The sequence below is a fragment of the Pristis pectinata genome, chromosome 7 (assembly GCF_009764475.1).
Source record: "Pristis pectinata isolate sPriPec2 chromosome 7, sPriPec2.1.pri, whole genome shotgun sequence".
NCBI classification, from domain to species: Eukaryota; Metazoa; Chordata; class Chondrichthyes; order Rhinopristiformes; family Pristidae; genus Pristis; species Pristis pectinata.
The window spans coordinates 54,134,107-54,147,955 of NC_067411.1; the positions used below are offsets into that span (position 1 = coordinate 54,134,107).

Consider the following 13,849-nt stretch of genomic DNA (forward strand, 5'->3'; position numbering starts at 1 on the left):
GCAGCATGTTACGTGCTGCCTACATGGATCTGTTTTTTTTAAACAAAATAAACTTTATTCATAATAGTGAATAAATAGTGCAAACCTTTACATTCGTGTACAGATCAATCATCAGTCATTAGTGTTACGTTTTGGACTCACTAAGGAAAGTACAGGAGGCAGAAAGCGTTATAGGTGCCACACTGCAGGTTTAAGGTAACCGCCAGAAGGGAAAGGAAGATGGTGCAAGAGTGCCCTGTCGCTGTTCCCTTTTCTAACAAGTATACTCTTTTGGATACTGTTGTGAGGGATGGCCTCTCTGTGGAAAGCAACAGTGGCAGCCAGATCAGTGGCAACATGACTGGCTCTGTTGTACAGCAGGGTAGGACAAATAACATAGAATCAGAATCAGGCTTAGTATCACTGATGTATGTCGTGAAATTTGTTGTTTTGCAGCAGTGAAAGACATAAAGACATAAAAATTACTATAAGTTACAAAAATAAATAGCGCAAAAGAGGAATAACGAGGTAGTGATCATAGGTTCATGGACCGTTTGGAAATCTGATCAAAGAGAGGAAGAAACTGTTCCTGAAATGTTGAGTTTGGATCTTCAGGCTCCTGTACCTCCTCCCTGATGGTGGTAATGTGAAGAGGGTATGTCCTGGGTAGTGATATTTGGGCAGTGGGTAGTGATGACTACTGAAAGTGGAGTCACAGATAGACAAGGTGGTGAAGAAGGCATGTGGCACGCTGGCCTTCAGTCAGGGCATTGAGAATAAGAGTTGGGATGTAATGTTGCAGTTGTACTGGTGTTGCAGTTGTATTGGTGAGGCTGCACATGCAGTATTGTGTACAGTTTTGGTTATCCTGTTAGAACATAGAACATAGAACATTCGGCCCTTCTAGTCTGCGCCGAAACTTTATTCCACTAGTCCTTTATTCCGCTATGACCTGCACCCAGTCCATAACCCTCCAGACCTCTCCCATCCATGTATCTATCCAATTTATTCTTAAAACTTAAGAGTGAGCCCACATTTACCACATTAGATGGCAGCTCGTTCCACACTCCCACCACTCTCTGAGTGAAGAAGATCCCCCTAATGTTCCCCCTGAACCTTTCCCCTTTCACCCTAAAGCCATGTCCTCTCATACTTATCTCTCCTAATCTAGGTGGAAAAAGCCTATTTGCATTTGCTTTGTCTATACCCCTCATAATTTTGTAAACTTCTATCAGATCTCCCCTCATTCTTCTACGCTCCAAGGAATAAAGTCCTAACCTGTTCAATCTTTCCCTGTAACTCAACTCCTGAAGACCTGGAAACATTCTAGTAAATCTTCTCTGCACTCTTTCAATCTTACTGATATCCTTCCTATAGTTAGGTGACCAGAACTGCACACAATACTCCAAATTTGGTCTCACCAATATCTTATACAACCTCACCATAACATCCCAACTCCTATACTCAATACTTTGATTTATGAATGCCAGGATGCCAAAAGCCTTCTTTACAACCCTGTCAACCTGTGACGCCACTTTCAGGCAATTATGTGTCTGAACTCCTAGATCCCTTTGTTCCTCCGCACTCCTGTTTGCCTTACCATTTACTGTGTATGTCCTACCTTGATTTGTCCTTCCAAAATACAGCACTTCACACTTGTCTGCATTAAATTCCATCTGCCATTTTCTGGCCCATTTTTCCAGTTGGTCCAGATCACTCTGCAAGCTTTGAAAGCCTTCCTCGCTGTCCACAATGCCTCCAATCTTAGTGTCATCAGCAAACTTGCTGATCCAATTTACCACATTATCATCTAGATCATTGATACAGACAACAAACAACAATGGACCCAGCATAGATCCCTGAGGCACACCACTAGTCACAGGCCTCCAGTCTGAGAAACAATCATCCACTACCACTCTCAATCTTCTCTGACACAGCCAGTTTCGAATCCACTTTACAGCCTTTCCATGGATACCTAGTGTCTGAACCTTCTGAACTAACCTCCTATGTGCGACCTTGTCAAAGGCCTTACTAAAGTCCATGTAGACAACATCCACAGCCTTTCCTTCATCTACTTTCTTGGTAACCTCCTCAAAAAACTCTACAAGATTCGCTAAACATGATCTACCATGCACAAAGCCATGCTGACTATCCTTAATCAGTCCTTGGCTGTCCAAATACTTGTATATCCGATCTCTCAGAACACCTTCCAATAATTTACCTACTACTGATGTCAGGCTCACTGGCCTGTAATTACCTGGTTTACTTTTAGAGCCTTTTGTAAACAATGGATCAACATGAGCTACCCTCCAGTCCTCTGGCACCGTACCCGTGGCTAATGACATTTTGAATATATCTGCCAGGGCCCCTGCAATTTCTACACTAGTCTCTCTCAAGGTCCAAGGAAATATCTTGTCAGACCCAGGGGATTTATCTACCTTTATTCACTGTAAGGCAGCAAGCACCTCCTCCTCTTTAATCTCTATATGTTCCATGACACTACTGCTTGTTTCCCTTCCTTCCATATCCACTATGTTTCCTGAGTAAATACTGATGAAAAACAACTGTTTAAGATCTCCCCCATCTCCTGAGGCTCCACACATAGCCCACCAATCTGATCTTCTAGGGGACCAATTTTGTCCCTTACTATCCTTTTACTCTTAATATACTTGTAGAACCCTTTCAGGTTTACCTTCACATTATCTACCAGAGCAACCTCATGTCTTCTTTTTGCCTTCCTGATTTCCTTTTTTAGTATTTTCTTACATTTTCTATACTCTTCAAGTACCTCATTTGTTCCTAGTTGCCTATACCTGCAATACACCTCTCTCTTTTTCTTAACCAGATCACCAATATCCCTTGAAAACCAAGGTTCCCTATGCCTGTCAACTTTGCCTTTAATCCTGGCAGGAACATGCAAACTCTGCACTCTCAAAATTTCGCCTTTGAAGGCCTTCCATTTACTGAGCACATCCTTGCCAGAAACAACTTATCCCAATCCACTCTTCCTAGATCCTTTCTCATTTCCACAAAATTGGCCTTTCTCCAATTTAGAACCTCTACTCGAGGATCAGACCTATCTTTATCCATAATTAATTGAAGCTAATGAAATTATGGTCACTAGACCCAAAATGTTCTGTCACCTGACCTGTCTTGTTCCCTAATAGGAGATCGAGTATTGCATTCTCTCTCATTGGTACCTCTATATATTGATTTAGAAAACTTTCTTGAACACATTTGACAAACTCCAAGCCATCCAGCCCTTTCACAGTGTGGGAGTCTCAGTCAATATGTGGAAAGTTAAAATCCCCTACTATTACAACTTTCTGTTTCTTACATCTGTCTGCTATCTCTCTACAGATTTGCTCCTCTAATTCTCTCTGTCTATTGGGCGGTCTATAATACAACCCTATTAGTGTGGCCACACCCTTCCTGTTCCTCAGGTCCACCCATATGGCATCAGTAGACGAGCCCTCTGGGCTGTTCTGTCTATGTACAGCTGTGATATTTTCCCTGACTAGTAATGCCACTCCTCCCCCTTTCATCCCTCCCCCTCTATCACGTCTGAAACAACAGAACCCCAGAACATTAAGCTGCCAGTCCTGCCCTTCCTGCAACCAAGTCTCACTAATAGCAATAATGTCGTAATTCCACGTGTCAATCCACACCCTAAGCTCATCTGCCTTACCTACAATTCTCCTTGCATTGAAATAAGTGCACCTGAGAACATTTCTATCAGGTACAAACCTTTGATTTCTGTCTATTCATGCAGCCCTTGCATGACCTTTAACCTCTTCCACCTCACTATCTGCTCTAACACTCCGGTTCCCCTCCCCCTGTAAATCTAGTTTAAACCCCCTGGAGAAGGACTAGCAAACCTACTGTTATGGATTAGGTTACTATTGGTGAATGTCCCTTTAAGACATAGCACAGTAGTGTGTGTATGTGTGTGTGTGTGTGTGTGTGTGTGTGTGTGTGTGTGTGTGTGTGTGTGTGTGTGTGTGTGTGGTGTGTGTGTGTGGTGGTGGTGGTGGGGGGGCCGTCATTACGACAAAAACAGGAGATAAGGATGTGATGATGTTTTGGAGCAGACAGTCGGAGTCAGTCAGAGAGAAGAGAGAGAGAGAGAGCGAGAGAGAGACACCAGCTTGCTGGTCTCTGTATCGATGGATGAAAAACAATGACTGTGTCTGTCACTACAAACCACGCATGGATTTTTGGAATAATCAAGTGGAGTCCACTTTGTCGTTAACCTGTAGAAGGAAACAGGTATTTGTGTGGATGGCCACGTCTTGGATGCCTTTCGGGGTGGCAGATACTTCGGAACAAAGCAGTGGAGATCATCAGTGACTGAGGTGTTGTATGAGTTCCAAAGTGGAACATTTGGATTTTGTAATTACTATCTATTTTTCTCTCTACATTTCCTCTTCCGTCAACGGTGGCTTTGCAGAAGCCTTTGCTCACGTTTCACCTTACGGCTTGCTGAACTGAACTTTGAGAACTATTCCTGGACTTGGAGTTTGGGAATTTGCCACACACACACTTCGAGTTTAGTTTTTGGGGTTAATGCTTAAGATCTAACATTTTTACTTCTAACATGCTAACATTTTTACTTTTATTTTTCTTATTATCGTAAGTAGTTATTAATAAAATAGTTTTTAACACTTATACATGACTCGGTGTGTTTCTTTTGTTGCTGGTACATGACACTACCCGCAAGAATGCTTGTCCCCCTCCAGTTCAGGTGCCAACCGTCCCGTTGGAACAGGTCCCACCTTCACAAAGCCCAATTGTCCAGAGACATGAAGCCCTCCCTCCTGCACCATCTCCTTAGCCACGTATTTAGCTGCTAATACGCTAAAACGTTTATAGGAAAGATGTTGTTAAGCTGGAAAGAATGCAAAGAAGACTCAAGGAACAGTTATAGAGATGGATTGAGCAGGGTGGGACTGCATTCAGTGGAGCGGAGGAGTCTGAGGGTTGATCTTAGGTGTATAAAATTATGAACAGTATGGATAGGGTGCAGGCACACAGTCTTTTTTCCAGGGAAAGGGAATCAAAAACTACAGGGCATAGGTTTAAGGTGAGAGGGGAAAGATTTAAAAGGAACCTGTGGGGCAATTTCATCATGCAGAGAGTGGGGCATATATGGAATGAGCTGCCAGAGAAAGTGATTGAGGCAGATACAATAACAACATTTAAATGACATTTGGACAGGTACATAGATAGGAAAAGTTTAGGGGGATATGGGCCAAACGTGGGCATATGGGACTAGCTTAGATGAGCACCTTGGTTGGCATGGATGAGATGGGTTGAAGGGCTTGTTGCCGTGCTGTATTGCTCTAGGATTATGTGGCTCTATCTGAGCTGGTGGCTGCAAGTCTGAAACCAAGAGACACTGGTCTTTATCCATACTTTTTTTGCTTCCCTGTACTGTCTGTCCAGTTGTAGTTATTGTTCAACTGAAATGAAAAATATGCGATAGCATTTGTAGTGTGATGGTAGTAGGGGTGGGGCGGAGGGCGAAGTACAATGTACTTAACTAATCAGCAACTTATAAAGCAAAAGAGACTTTGTGACGAGGACAAGTGCTATGTGAGAAAGAGATTTAGATATTAGATTATCATCTTCTTCAATGTTTTTAGTCCTGATGCCTCAGAAACAGTTTTCCAAATAATGGCCAGCAGTGTCTCCTTCCAGGCATTAGGACTTGCACTCGTACCTCTAGTTTGCAAGTGGTCCCTGCTGTCATGTGCCTGAAAGAGGAACAGAAGCCTGTTAAGGAGTATCTTGCTCCATGAATCGCATCTGTTAGGTGATGTGGTTATCTGGTGGAATAGGTGACACCTCGTGCAGCTTGCATAGTATGGCTGCGAGGTTTTCAGCAGTGAAAGTATGTGAGGGTGCACAAGAGTTTACAAATGTCATGCCTAATAATTAGTAGATGGTAGTGAATACTTCTTATCAGTATTTACTAAGGAGAAAGATATTGTAGATGGAGAGTTCAGGCAGAGGGACAGTGATAGTAACAACATCTTTTTCCCTGCTGATTGAAAGTTCAATGTAAATTTAACCTCCCTGCAGCATCATATTTTCCTTGTAACCCACAGCTTGCCGATGAGTACCTGGATCTTGATGAAATGAGTAGTCGGAGACAAATGAAAGTGGCAAATTACAGAAAAGTTTCCAAAATGCCTGTATGTGGAATTGCACAACCAAACCCGGAGGTCAGCAGCATCTTCATTTTACAATGTGCAAAAAGACACCTTTTTGTTGAACACTCACAGTTGTACATGTGTGCTGTTGTCAGTTACACTGTCAGTGAAATTACTGGAGAAAATTCTAAGCAATGGGATTCATGTAGATTTGGAAAGACAGGCTTATCAGGGATAGTCAGCATGGGTTTGTGTGGGGGAAATTCCATCTCATTAACTTGATTGGGTTTTATGAGCAAGTAACTAAGAGGACTGATGAAAGCAAAGTGGTAGACATTGTCTACATTGATTTCTGTAAGGGATTTGACAAGGTCCCACGTAGTAGGCTGGTCCAAGGTTAAGGCACAAGATCCAAGGGGAACTGGCTAATTGGATCCAAAATTGGCTTTGTGATAGGAGGCAAAGGGTAGTGGTGGAAGGATGTTTTTCTGATTGACAATTTGTGATCAGTGATGTATCACAGGGATCAGTGCTGGGAACTTGGTTCTTTGTGATATATATTAATGACTTGGAATGTGAATGCGGAAGATATGATTAGTAAATCTGCAGATGGCATAAAAGTTGATGGTGTTGTCGAAGGCTGCAGCAGGATACGCATCTGAACTGGCGGGAACCAATATCCTTGCTGGGAGGTTTGCTGGTGCTACTCAGGAGGGTTTCAACGAGAGTGGCAGGGGGATGGGAAGCACAGCAGTAGGGCAACAGGTGGTAGAGTTGAGGGCAAGAAAGATGGCATGACACGTAGGACTGAAAGGAAGGACAGCAAGGGGCAGGTTGATAAACATGGTGGCACTGATGGGCTGAAATGTGCTTATTTCAACACTAGGAGTATTATGGGTGAGGAGGATGAACTTAGAGCCTGGCTCAGTACATGGGATTATGATGGACCTAGTTTTGGGAAATGAGTCAGGCCAGGTGACAGACCTGATAGTGGGTGAACATTTTGGGAATAATGACCACAACTCATTATGTTTTAAGATAATTATGAGTAAGGATAAAATTGGATTTTGCGGGAAGGGCAAATTACAGCAGGATAAGGCAGGAGCCAAGGGGAGTTGACTGGGAGCAGCTGCTGGGGGTAAGTCCACATCTGACATGTGGGAGTTGCTTAAAGACCAGCTGATCAGAGTTCAGAATTGGCATATTCTGGTAAGGAGTAAGGACAAGGATGGTAAGGCAAGGGAACCCTGGATGAACTGAAAGGTTCCAAACTTAGAAAAGAAAGAAAAAGTAAGTATACATAATGTTTAGGAAGCTAAAATCAGACTGGGCCCTTGTGGAATATAAAGCTAACAGGAAACTGCTCAAGCAGGTGATTAAGGAGGCCAAAAGGGACCATGAAATGTCCTTGACAAGCAGGATCAAGGATAATCCCAGGGCATTTTATATTTGTATAAGAAAAAGAGGATAACTAAGGAGAGGGTATGTCCACTCAAGGATAAAGGAGGGAATTTGTGCTTGGAGTCAGAGTACTTTAATCGGTATTTAGGGAGAAGAAATTGGAGGATAGTGAAAACAGAGTGGGGCATGCTAATGTGCTGGGATATTCTGAGATTAAGGAGGAGGTAGTGCTGGGTCTTCTGAAAAGCAGTAAGGTGGATATGCCCCCAGGGCCTGATGGCATATATCCTAGAATATTGAAAGAAGTGAGGAGATTGCTGGGTATTTGACAAGGATCTTTGTGTCCTCAGTAGCAACAGGTGAGGTCCCTGAGGACTGGAGAGTAGAAAATGTTGTGCCTTTGTTCAAGAAAAGAAATGGGGATAATCCTGGTAATTATAGACCAATGAGCCTCACGTCTGTGGTAGGGAAGCTATTTGAGAGGATAATGAAGGATAGGATTTATGCGCATTTGAGAAGTCATGGCCTGTTTAGGGATAGTCAGCATGGCCTTATGCGAGGCAGGTCACTCCTTACAAACTTGATTTTTTTTTGAGGAGGTGACAAAGGAGTATGAGGGTAAAGCAGTGGATGTGATCTACATGGACTTTATAAGGCATTTGATAAGGTCCCTCATGGCAGGTTGATTCAGAAGATAAAGATGCATGGGATCCAGGGTGAATTGCAGGTTTGGATTCGAAACTGGCTTGCCCATAGAAGACAGAAAGTAGAGGTGGAAGGCTGTTATTCTGGCTGGAGGTCTGTGACCAGTGGTGTTCCGCAAGGATCCGTGCTGGGACCTCTGTTGTTCGTGATATATATCAATGGTTTGGATGGAAATGTAGATGGGTGGATTAGTAAGTTTGCAGACCATATGAAGACTTGTGGTGTTGTGGATAGTATAGAAGACTTCCAAAGGATACAGAAGGATATAGATCAGTTACAGATATGGGCGGAGAAATGGCAGTTGGAGTTTAATACGGCCAAATGTGAAGTGTTGCAGTTTGAGAGATCAAATGTAAAGGGACAGTACACTGTTCGTGACAAGACCCTTAAGAGTGTTCATGTACCGAGGGATCTTGGGGTCAGGTCCATAGCTCCCTGAAAGTGGCTACATGGGTTGATAGGGCGGTAAAGAAGGCATATGGCATGCTTTCCTTCATTAGTCGAGGAATTTAGCTCAAGAGTCAGGAAGTTATGTTGCCTCTGGTTAGGTCACATCTGGAGTATTGCATTCAAGTCTGGTTGCCCCATTACAGGAAGGATGTGGAAGCTTTGGAGAAGGTGCAGAAGAGGTTTACCAGAATGCTGCCTGGATTAGAGGAATGTGCTAAAAGGAGAGGTTGGACAAACTTGGGTTGTTTTCTCTGGAGCTGTGGAGGCTGAGGGGAGACCTGATAGAGATTAGATGGATTTAGCAGTGTTAAGCTAAGGCAGTGGGATGAAGTGAAACCTGATAATAAAACAATTTTGATTGCAGGGACTGTTACGGATCCTGTCCTACCTGACCGATGATACCAGGAAGTTTACTCGGGTGCTGTGTCTGAACCTGAGAGAAGAAGCAGTGCTGGAGGCAGATGGACAATTTTATTCACTTAGGGAAGCCAACAATCTCCAGCAGGAGATCATCATCCCAGCCACAACTGTGGAGCAACTGGAGGTGCGTGTCTTCTGTGTATAGTAAATGGTGCATTTTTTAAATCCTTATATATCCTAATAAGAGGCTTTGTCACATATAAACAGGTTTCAGATGCACATTATTTGATCTTTTCTATCCTGTGCTGTGCTAAGGAGAACAACCCATTACGTTTCGTCTTTCTACAGAATTTCAGGAAACTAAACCACCCGTTTATTGATTGGCCAACACACCCGAGTACTCTCCGTAATTACTAAGCCCCTTGAACTTCAGTAACAGGACAAAGCTAGCACTGATTCTGTAACCATACATCTCTTCCAGTCTCTCTCCTGTTCTGTTCAACAATATTCATTCACTAGCATTCACTAAATTCCTCCAATTCCACAGTTCCTCCAATGTATATACACATTTGCCATGTTTCTACCAACTTGTGAACTTTGTCAGTGTCCTTCTCTCCTTCTTCAACAGTGTTACATAGAACATAGGACAGTACAGCACTGGACAGGCCATTCAGCCCATTATGTTGTGCCAATCTTGATGCCAATTTATACTAAATGTCCTCCACCTGTGCATCATCCATATCCTGCCATTCCCTTCATATTCATGTGTCTATCTAAAAACCACTTAAACTCCACCAAACTGTCTGCTTCCATGGCTACCCCGGTAACCTATTCCAGACACCTACCACTCTCTGCGTAAAAAAGCATGCCCCTCACGTCACCTTTAAACTCCCCCCCCGCTAACCTTAAAAGCATGTCCTCTGGTGTTTGACACTTCTACCCTGGGGAACAGATTCTGACTGTCTACCCTATTTATGCCTCTCATAACTTTAAAAACCCCTGTCATGTCTCCTCTTAGCCTTCGATGCTCGAGGGAGATCAACCCAAGTTTGTCCAACCTGTCCTTGTAGCTCAAATCCTCTAACCCAGGCAGCATCCTTGTAAACCTCTTCTGCACCTTTTCCACAATCTCCACATCCTTCCTATAAAGGGGCGAACAGAATTTCACACAATACTCCGTGCAGTCTAACTAAAGTTTTGTGTAGCTGCAGCATGACTTTCTTGCTCTTATACTCAACACCCCTGCTAATGAAGGCAAGCATGTCATACGCCTTCTTTACCACTTTATCCACTTGCGTAGCCACTTTCAGTGAATTATGGACCTGGACCCCAAGAGCCCTCTGTACCTCAATGCTATTTGGGGCCTACCATTAACTGTAAACTTTCTCCATTCACTTGACCTCCCAAAGTGCAACACCTCACACTTACCTGAATTAAACTCCACCTGCCACTTCTCTGTCCATATCTATAATTGATCTATATCCCACTGTATTCTTTGATAGTCCTTTACACTGTCCACAACTCCACCAATCTTGGTGGCATCTGGAAACTTGCTAACCCACCCATCTACATTTCCATCCAAACCATTGATATATATCACGAACAACAGAGGTCCCAGCACGGATCCTTGCGGAACACCACTGGTCACAGACCTCCAGCCAGAATAACAGCCTTCCACCTCTACTCTCTGTCTTCTATGGGCAAGCCAGTTTCGAATCCAAACCTGCAATTCACCCTGGATCCCATGCATCTTTATCTTCTGAATCAACCTGCCATGAGGGACCTTATCAAATGCCTTATAAAGTCCATGTAGATCACATCCACTGCTTTACCCTCATACTCCTTTGTCACCTCCTCAAAAAAAAATCAAGTTTGTAAGGAGTGACCTGCCTCGCATAAGGCCATGCTGACTATCCCTAAACAGGCCATGACTTCTCAAATGCGCATAAATCCTATCCTTCATTATCCTCTCAAATAGCTTCCCTACCACAGACGTGAGGCTCATTGGTCTATAATTACCAGGATTATCCCCATTTCTTTTCTTGAACAAAGGCACAACATTTTCTACTCTCCAGTCCTCAGGGACCTCACCTGTTGCTACTGAGGACACAAAGATCCTTGTCAAATACCCAGCAATTTCCTCACTTGCTTCTTTCAATATTCTAGGATATATGTCATCAGGCCCTGGGGACTTATCCACTTTACTGCTTTTCAGAAAACCCAGCACCACCTCCACCTTTTAATCTCAGAATATCCCAGCACATTAGCATGCCCCACTCTGTTTTCACTATCCTCCGATTTCTTCTCCCTAAATACTGATTAAAGTACTCATTTAGTACATCAACCACTTGCTCTGACTCCAAGCACAAATTCCCTCCTTTATCCTTGAGTGCACCTACCCTCTCCTAGGTTTCCTCTTTTTCTTAATATAAGTATAAAATGCCTTGGAATTCTTCTTGACCCTGTTCGCTAAGGACGTTTCATGGCCCCTTTTGGCCTTTCTGCAAGATCCAATTGCCTTTCATAGTCCCAAGGAGGAATCTCTTGTTGGTAGGAGCTCCTGTTAAGGAGTTGTCCTCTGTTTCTGATGAGTAAAGGCTTCTCGTTTAACCAAGCAATATCAAATCTTGTGATGGAAGATAATTAATTTGATATGACTCAATGTGTAAGTCAAACTTTCTCAAAAGCTTGGCTGCAGAACTCAAATCCAGCTACTTGTACATTCTTAATGATGTATAAATTATAAATATGAGGAGTCTTACTTTTTTCAAGATTGTAAAGGTGGAGTTTCAACTTCGGTAATCACCTGTACTGATTATTTGATGGTTATGCTTTTAAGGTTAGAGGGGGGAAGTTTAAAGGCAAGTGTGAGGTGTTGGCTTTTCATATCTATTGAAATCAAGAAATAAAGTTCACTTGGTTACCATGATGGGTGGGTGAATTGTAATGATGGTTTTAGGCCTAGTAATACATTGAAAATCTGCTCCATTATCTCGTACCTCGGGTTTCAAAGAAGAAATTTGTTGCTTATAGTAGCTCCTCTGTCTCATGTTGAATAAAGGCTTCACATTTGGCTTTTATGTGCTGCAGGAAGTTGAGTCTGCTTCCAAAATGGACCTATTGAGCTCCAAGGACCCCACAGAGACCTGGCAGGAGGAAACAAAGGAAATGAAAAAGTTCAACTCATGCATGACTCTGAAGGAGGTTTACAGCCAGGCAGCCATACAGTATCCCCAGCTGCAATACCAGCGTATTCCAATTACAGATTGTGCAGCTCCCACAGAAGAGGTATTTTGCCGTGGGTTATGTAAAAATGCTGATTTTCATTCTGTTTTCAATTGCTATCGTTATTCCCAAATAAAATAAAGAAGAAGGGATGTGCATTTATACAATATTTCATCATCTCAGTAACTCAAAGCCATTCCCAGCCAAAGAAACACATTTAATCTGTGACTACCACCATAAAGTAAGAGAAAGATCAGAGAAAAGTGAAATTTTGTGCTGAACAATGTGATAACAATCTTTCCAATTACCTCTTGAAAATGCAAATCATTTCCACTGGCCTTACTGGAAGTGAGCTCCAGATCATCAATACACTCTCTGTTTAAGATAAATTTTCACTTGCATCCTATTCAATCATTTTGAACCTGTGCCCTTGAACCATTTGCTAATGGGAACAGTTTCACTCTACGTACCATATCAAAACCCCTCATGATCTGATATACCATTTCAAATTTCCTCTCAAATCTTCTTTGATTCAAAGAGAAAACACCTTGCTTCTTCAATGTAACCTTGTGGTTAATTCCAAGAATTAATTTTTCAAAATCTTAAAGTGCCAAAAATACAAAGAAATCACTAGAATATGATGTCTTCATCATTACTGGGAGACAAATGAATTGAAAGGGGCAAATCTCCACCAGGTTCTCCCCTTCATTCACCATCACTGATGGGAAAACCTAGAAACTCCAAAATTTGCCACTGTAGTGACTCACCATCTGGGCAAGCGAACTGGCTCGGCAGTTGGGTTGCGCGTCATCGGAGCGGCGAGGCCCAAGATGGCGGTGGGCCTTCATCTTCCCCGAGCGACGGGGAGAACCCGTGCGTGAGAAAGACTTGATGACGTAGCATATACATCATTGCCGTTTGGAGTGGGCGGGAACAGTCTCTCTTAAAAGGCCCGCGCAAGGCGGGAAAATAAACCAGTTCTTGTTCTGAGACCCTTCGACTAGCATCTTGTTTTTCTCACGTCGCGGTAGCAACCGCTACATTGGTGACCCTGATGGTCCAAACGGATCTTGGACCTGCACAATGGACGACAATGCAGCAGCCAACGCAGTGGCACTCAAGCTGCCCACCTTTTGGACACTTCGTCCCAGCATCTGGTTCGACCAGGCCGAAGCACAATTCCACCTTCGCCAGGTCACCTCCGACTCCACAAAGTACTACCACGTGGTCAGCTCTCTGGACCAGGAGACAGCTGCCCAGGTCGGAGACTTCATCCAGTCTCCTCCAGAGGAAGATAAGTACCCGGCTTTCAAAGACCTTCTGATTCGGACCTTCGGCCTCTCCCATCGTGAGTGCGCCACCCGCCTGCTTCATCTCGATGGCCTGGGGGACAGATCCCCATCCGCCCTAATGAATGAGATGCTGGCATTGGCCGAGGGACACAAGCCCTGCCTGATGCTCAAACAGGCCTTCCTCGAACAACTACCCGATGACATCCACCTGCTGTTAGCCGACACCAACTTCAGCAACCCACGTGAGGTAGCTGCCCGGGCAGATGTCCTGTGGAAGGCCAA

At 43.5% G+C, this 13,849-nt stretch overlaps 1 protein-coding gene across 1 annotated transcript in view; it reads left to right on the forward strand.

The window, feature by feature from the left end:
* LOC127572589 (paladin-like) overlaps positions 1-13,849 on the forward strand; it is a 126,065-nt gene that overhangs the window by 55,438 nt on the left and 56,778 nt on the right. The window contains exons 9-10 of the mRNA XM_052020008.1: positions 9,055-9,234; positions 12,141-12,338. Coding sequence (XP_051875968.1) covers positions 9,055-9,234; positions 12,141-12,338 — 378 coding nt within the window. The remainder of the gene's footprint in view (positions 1-9,054; positions 9,235-12,140; positions 12,339-13,849) is intronic.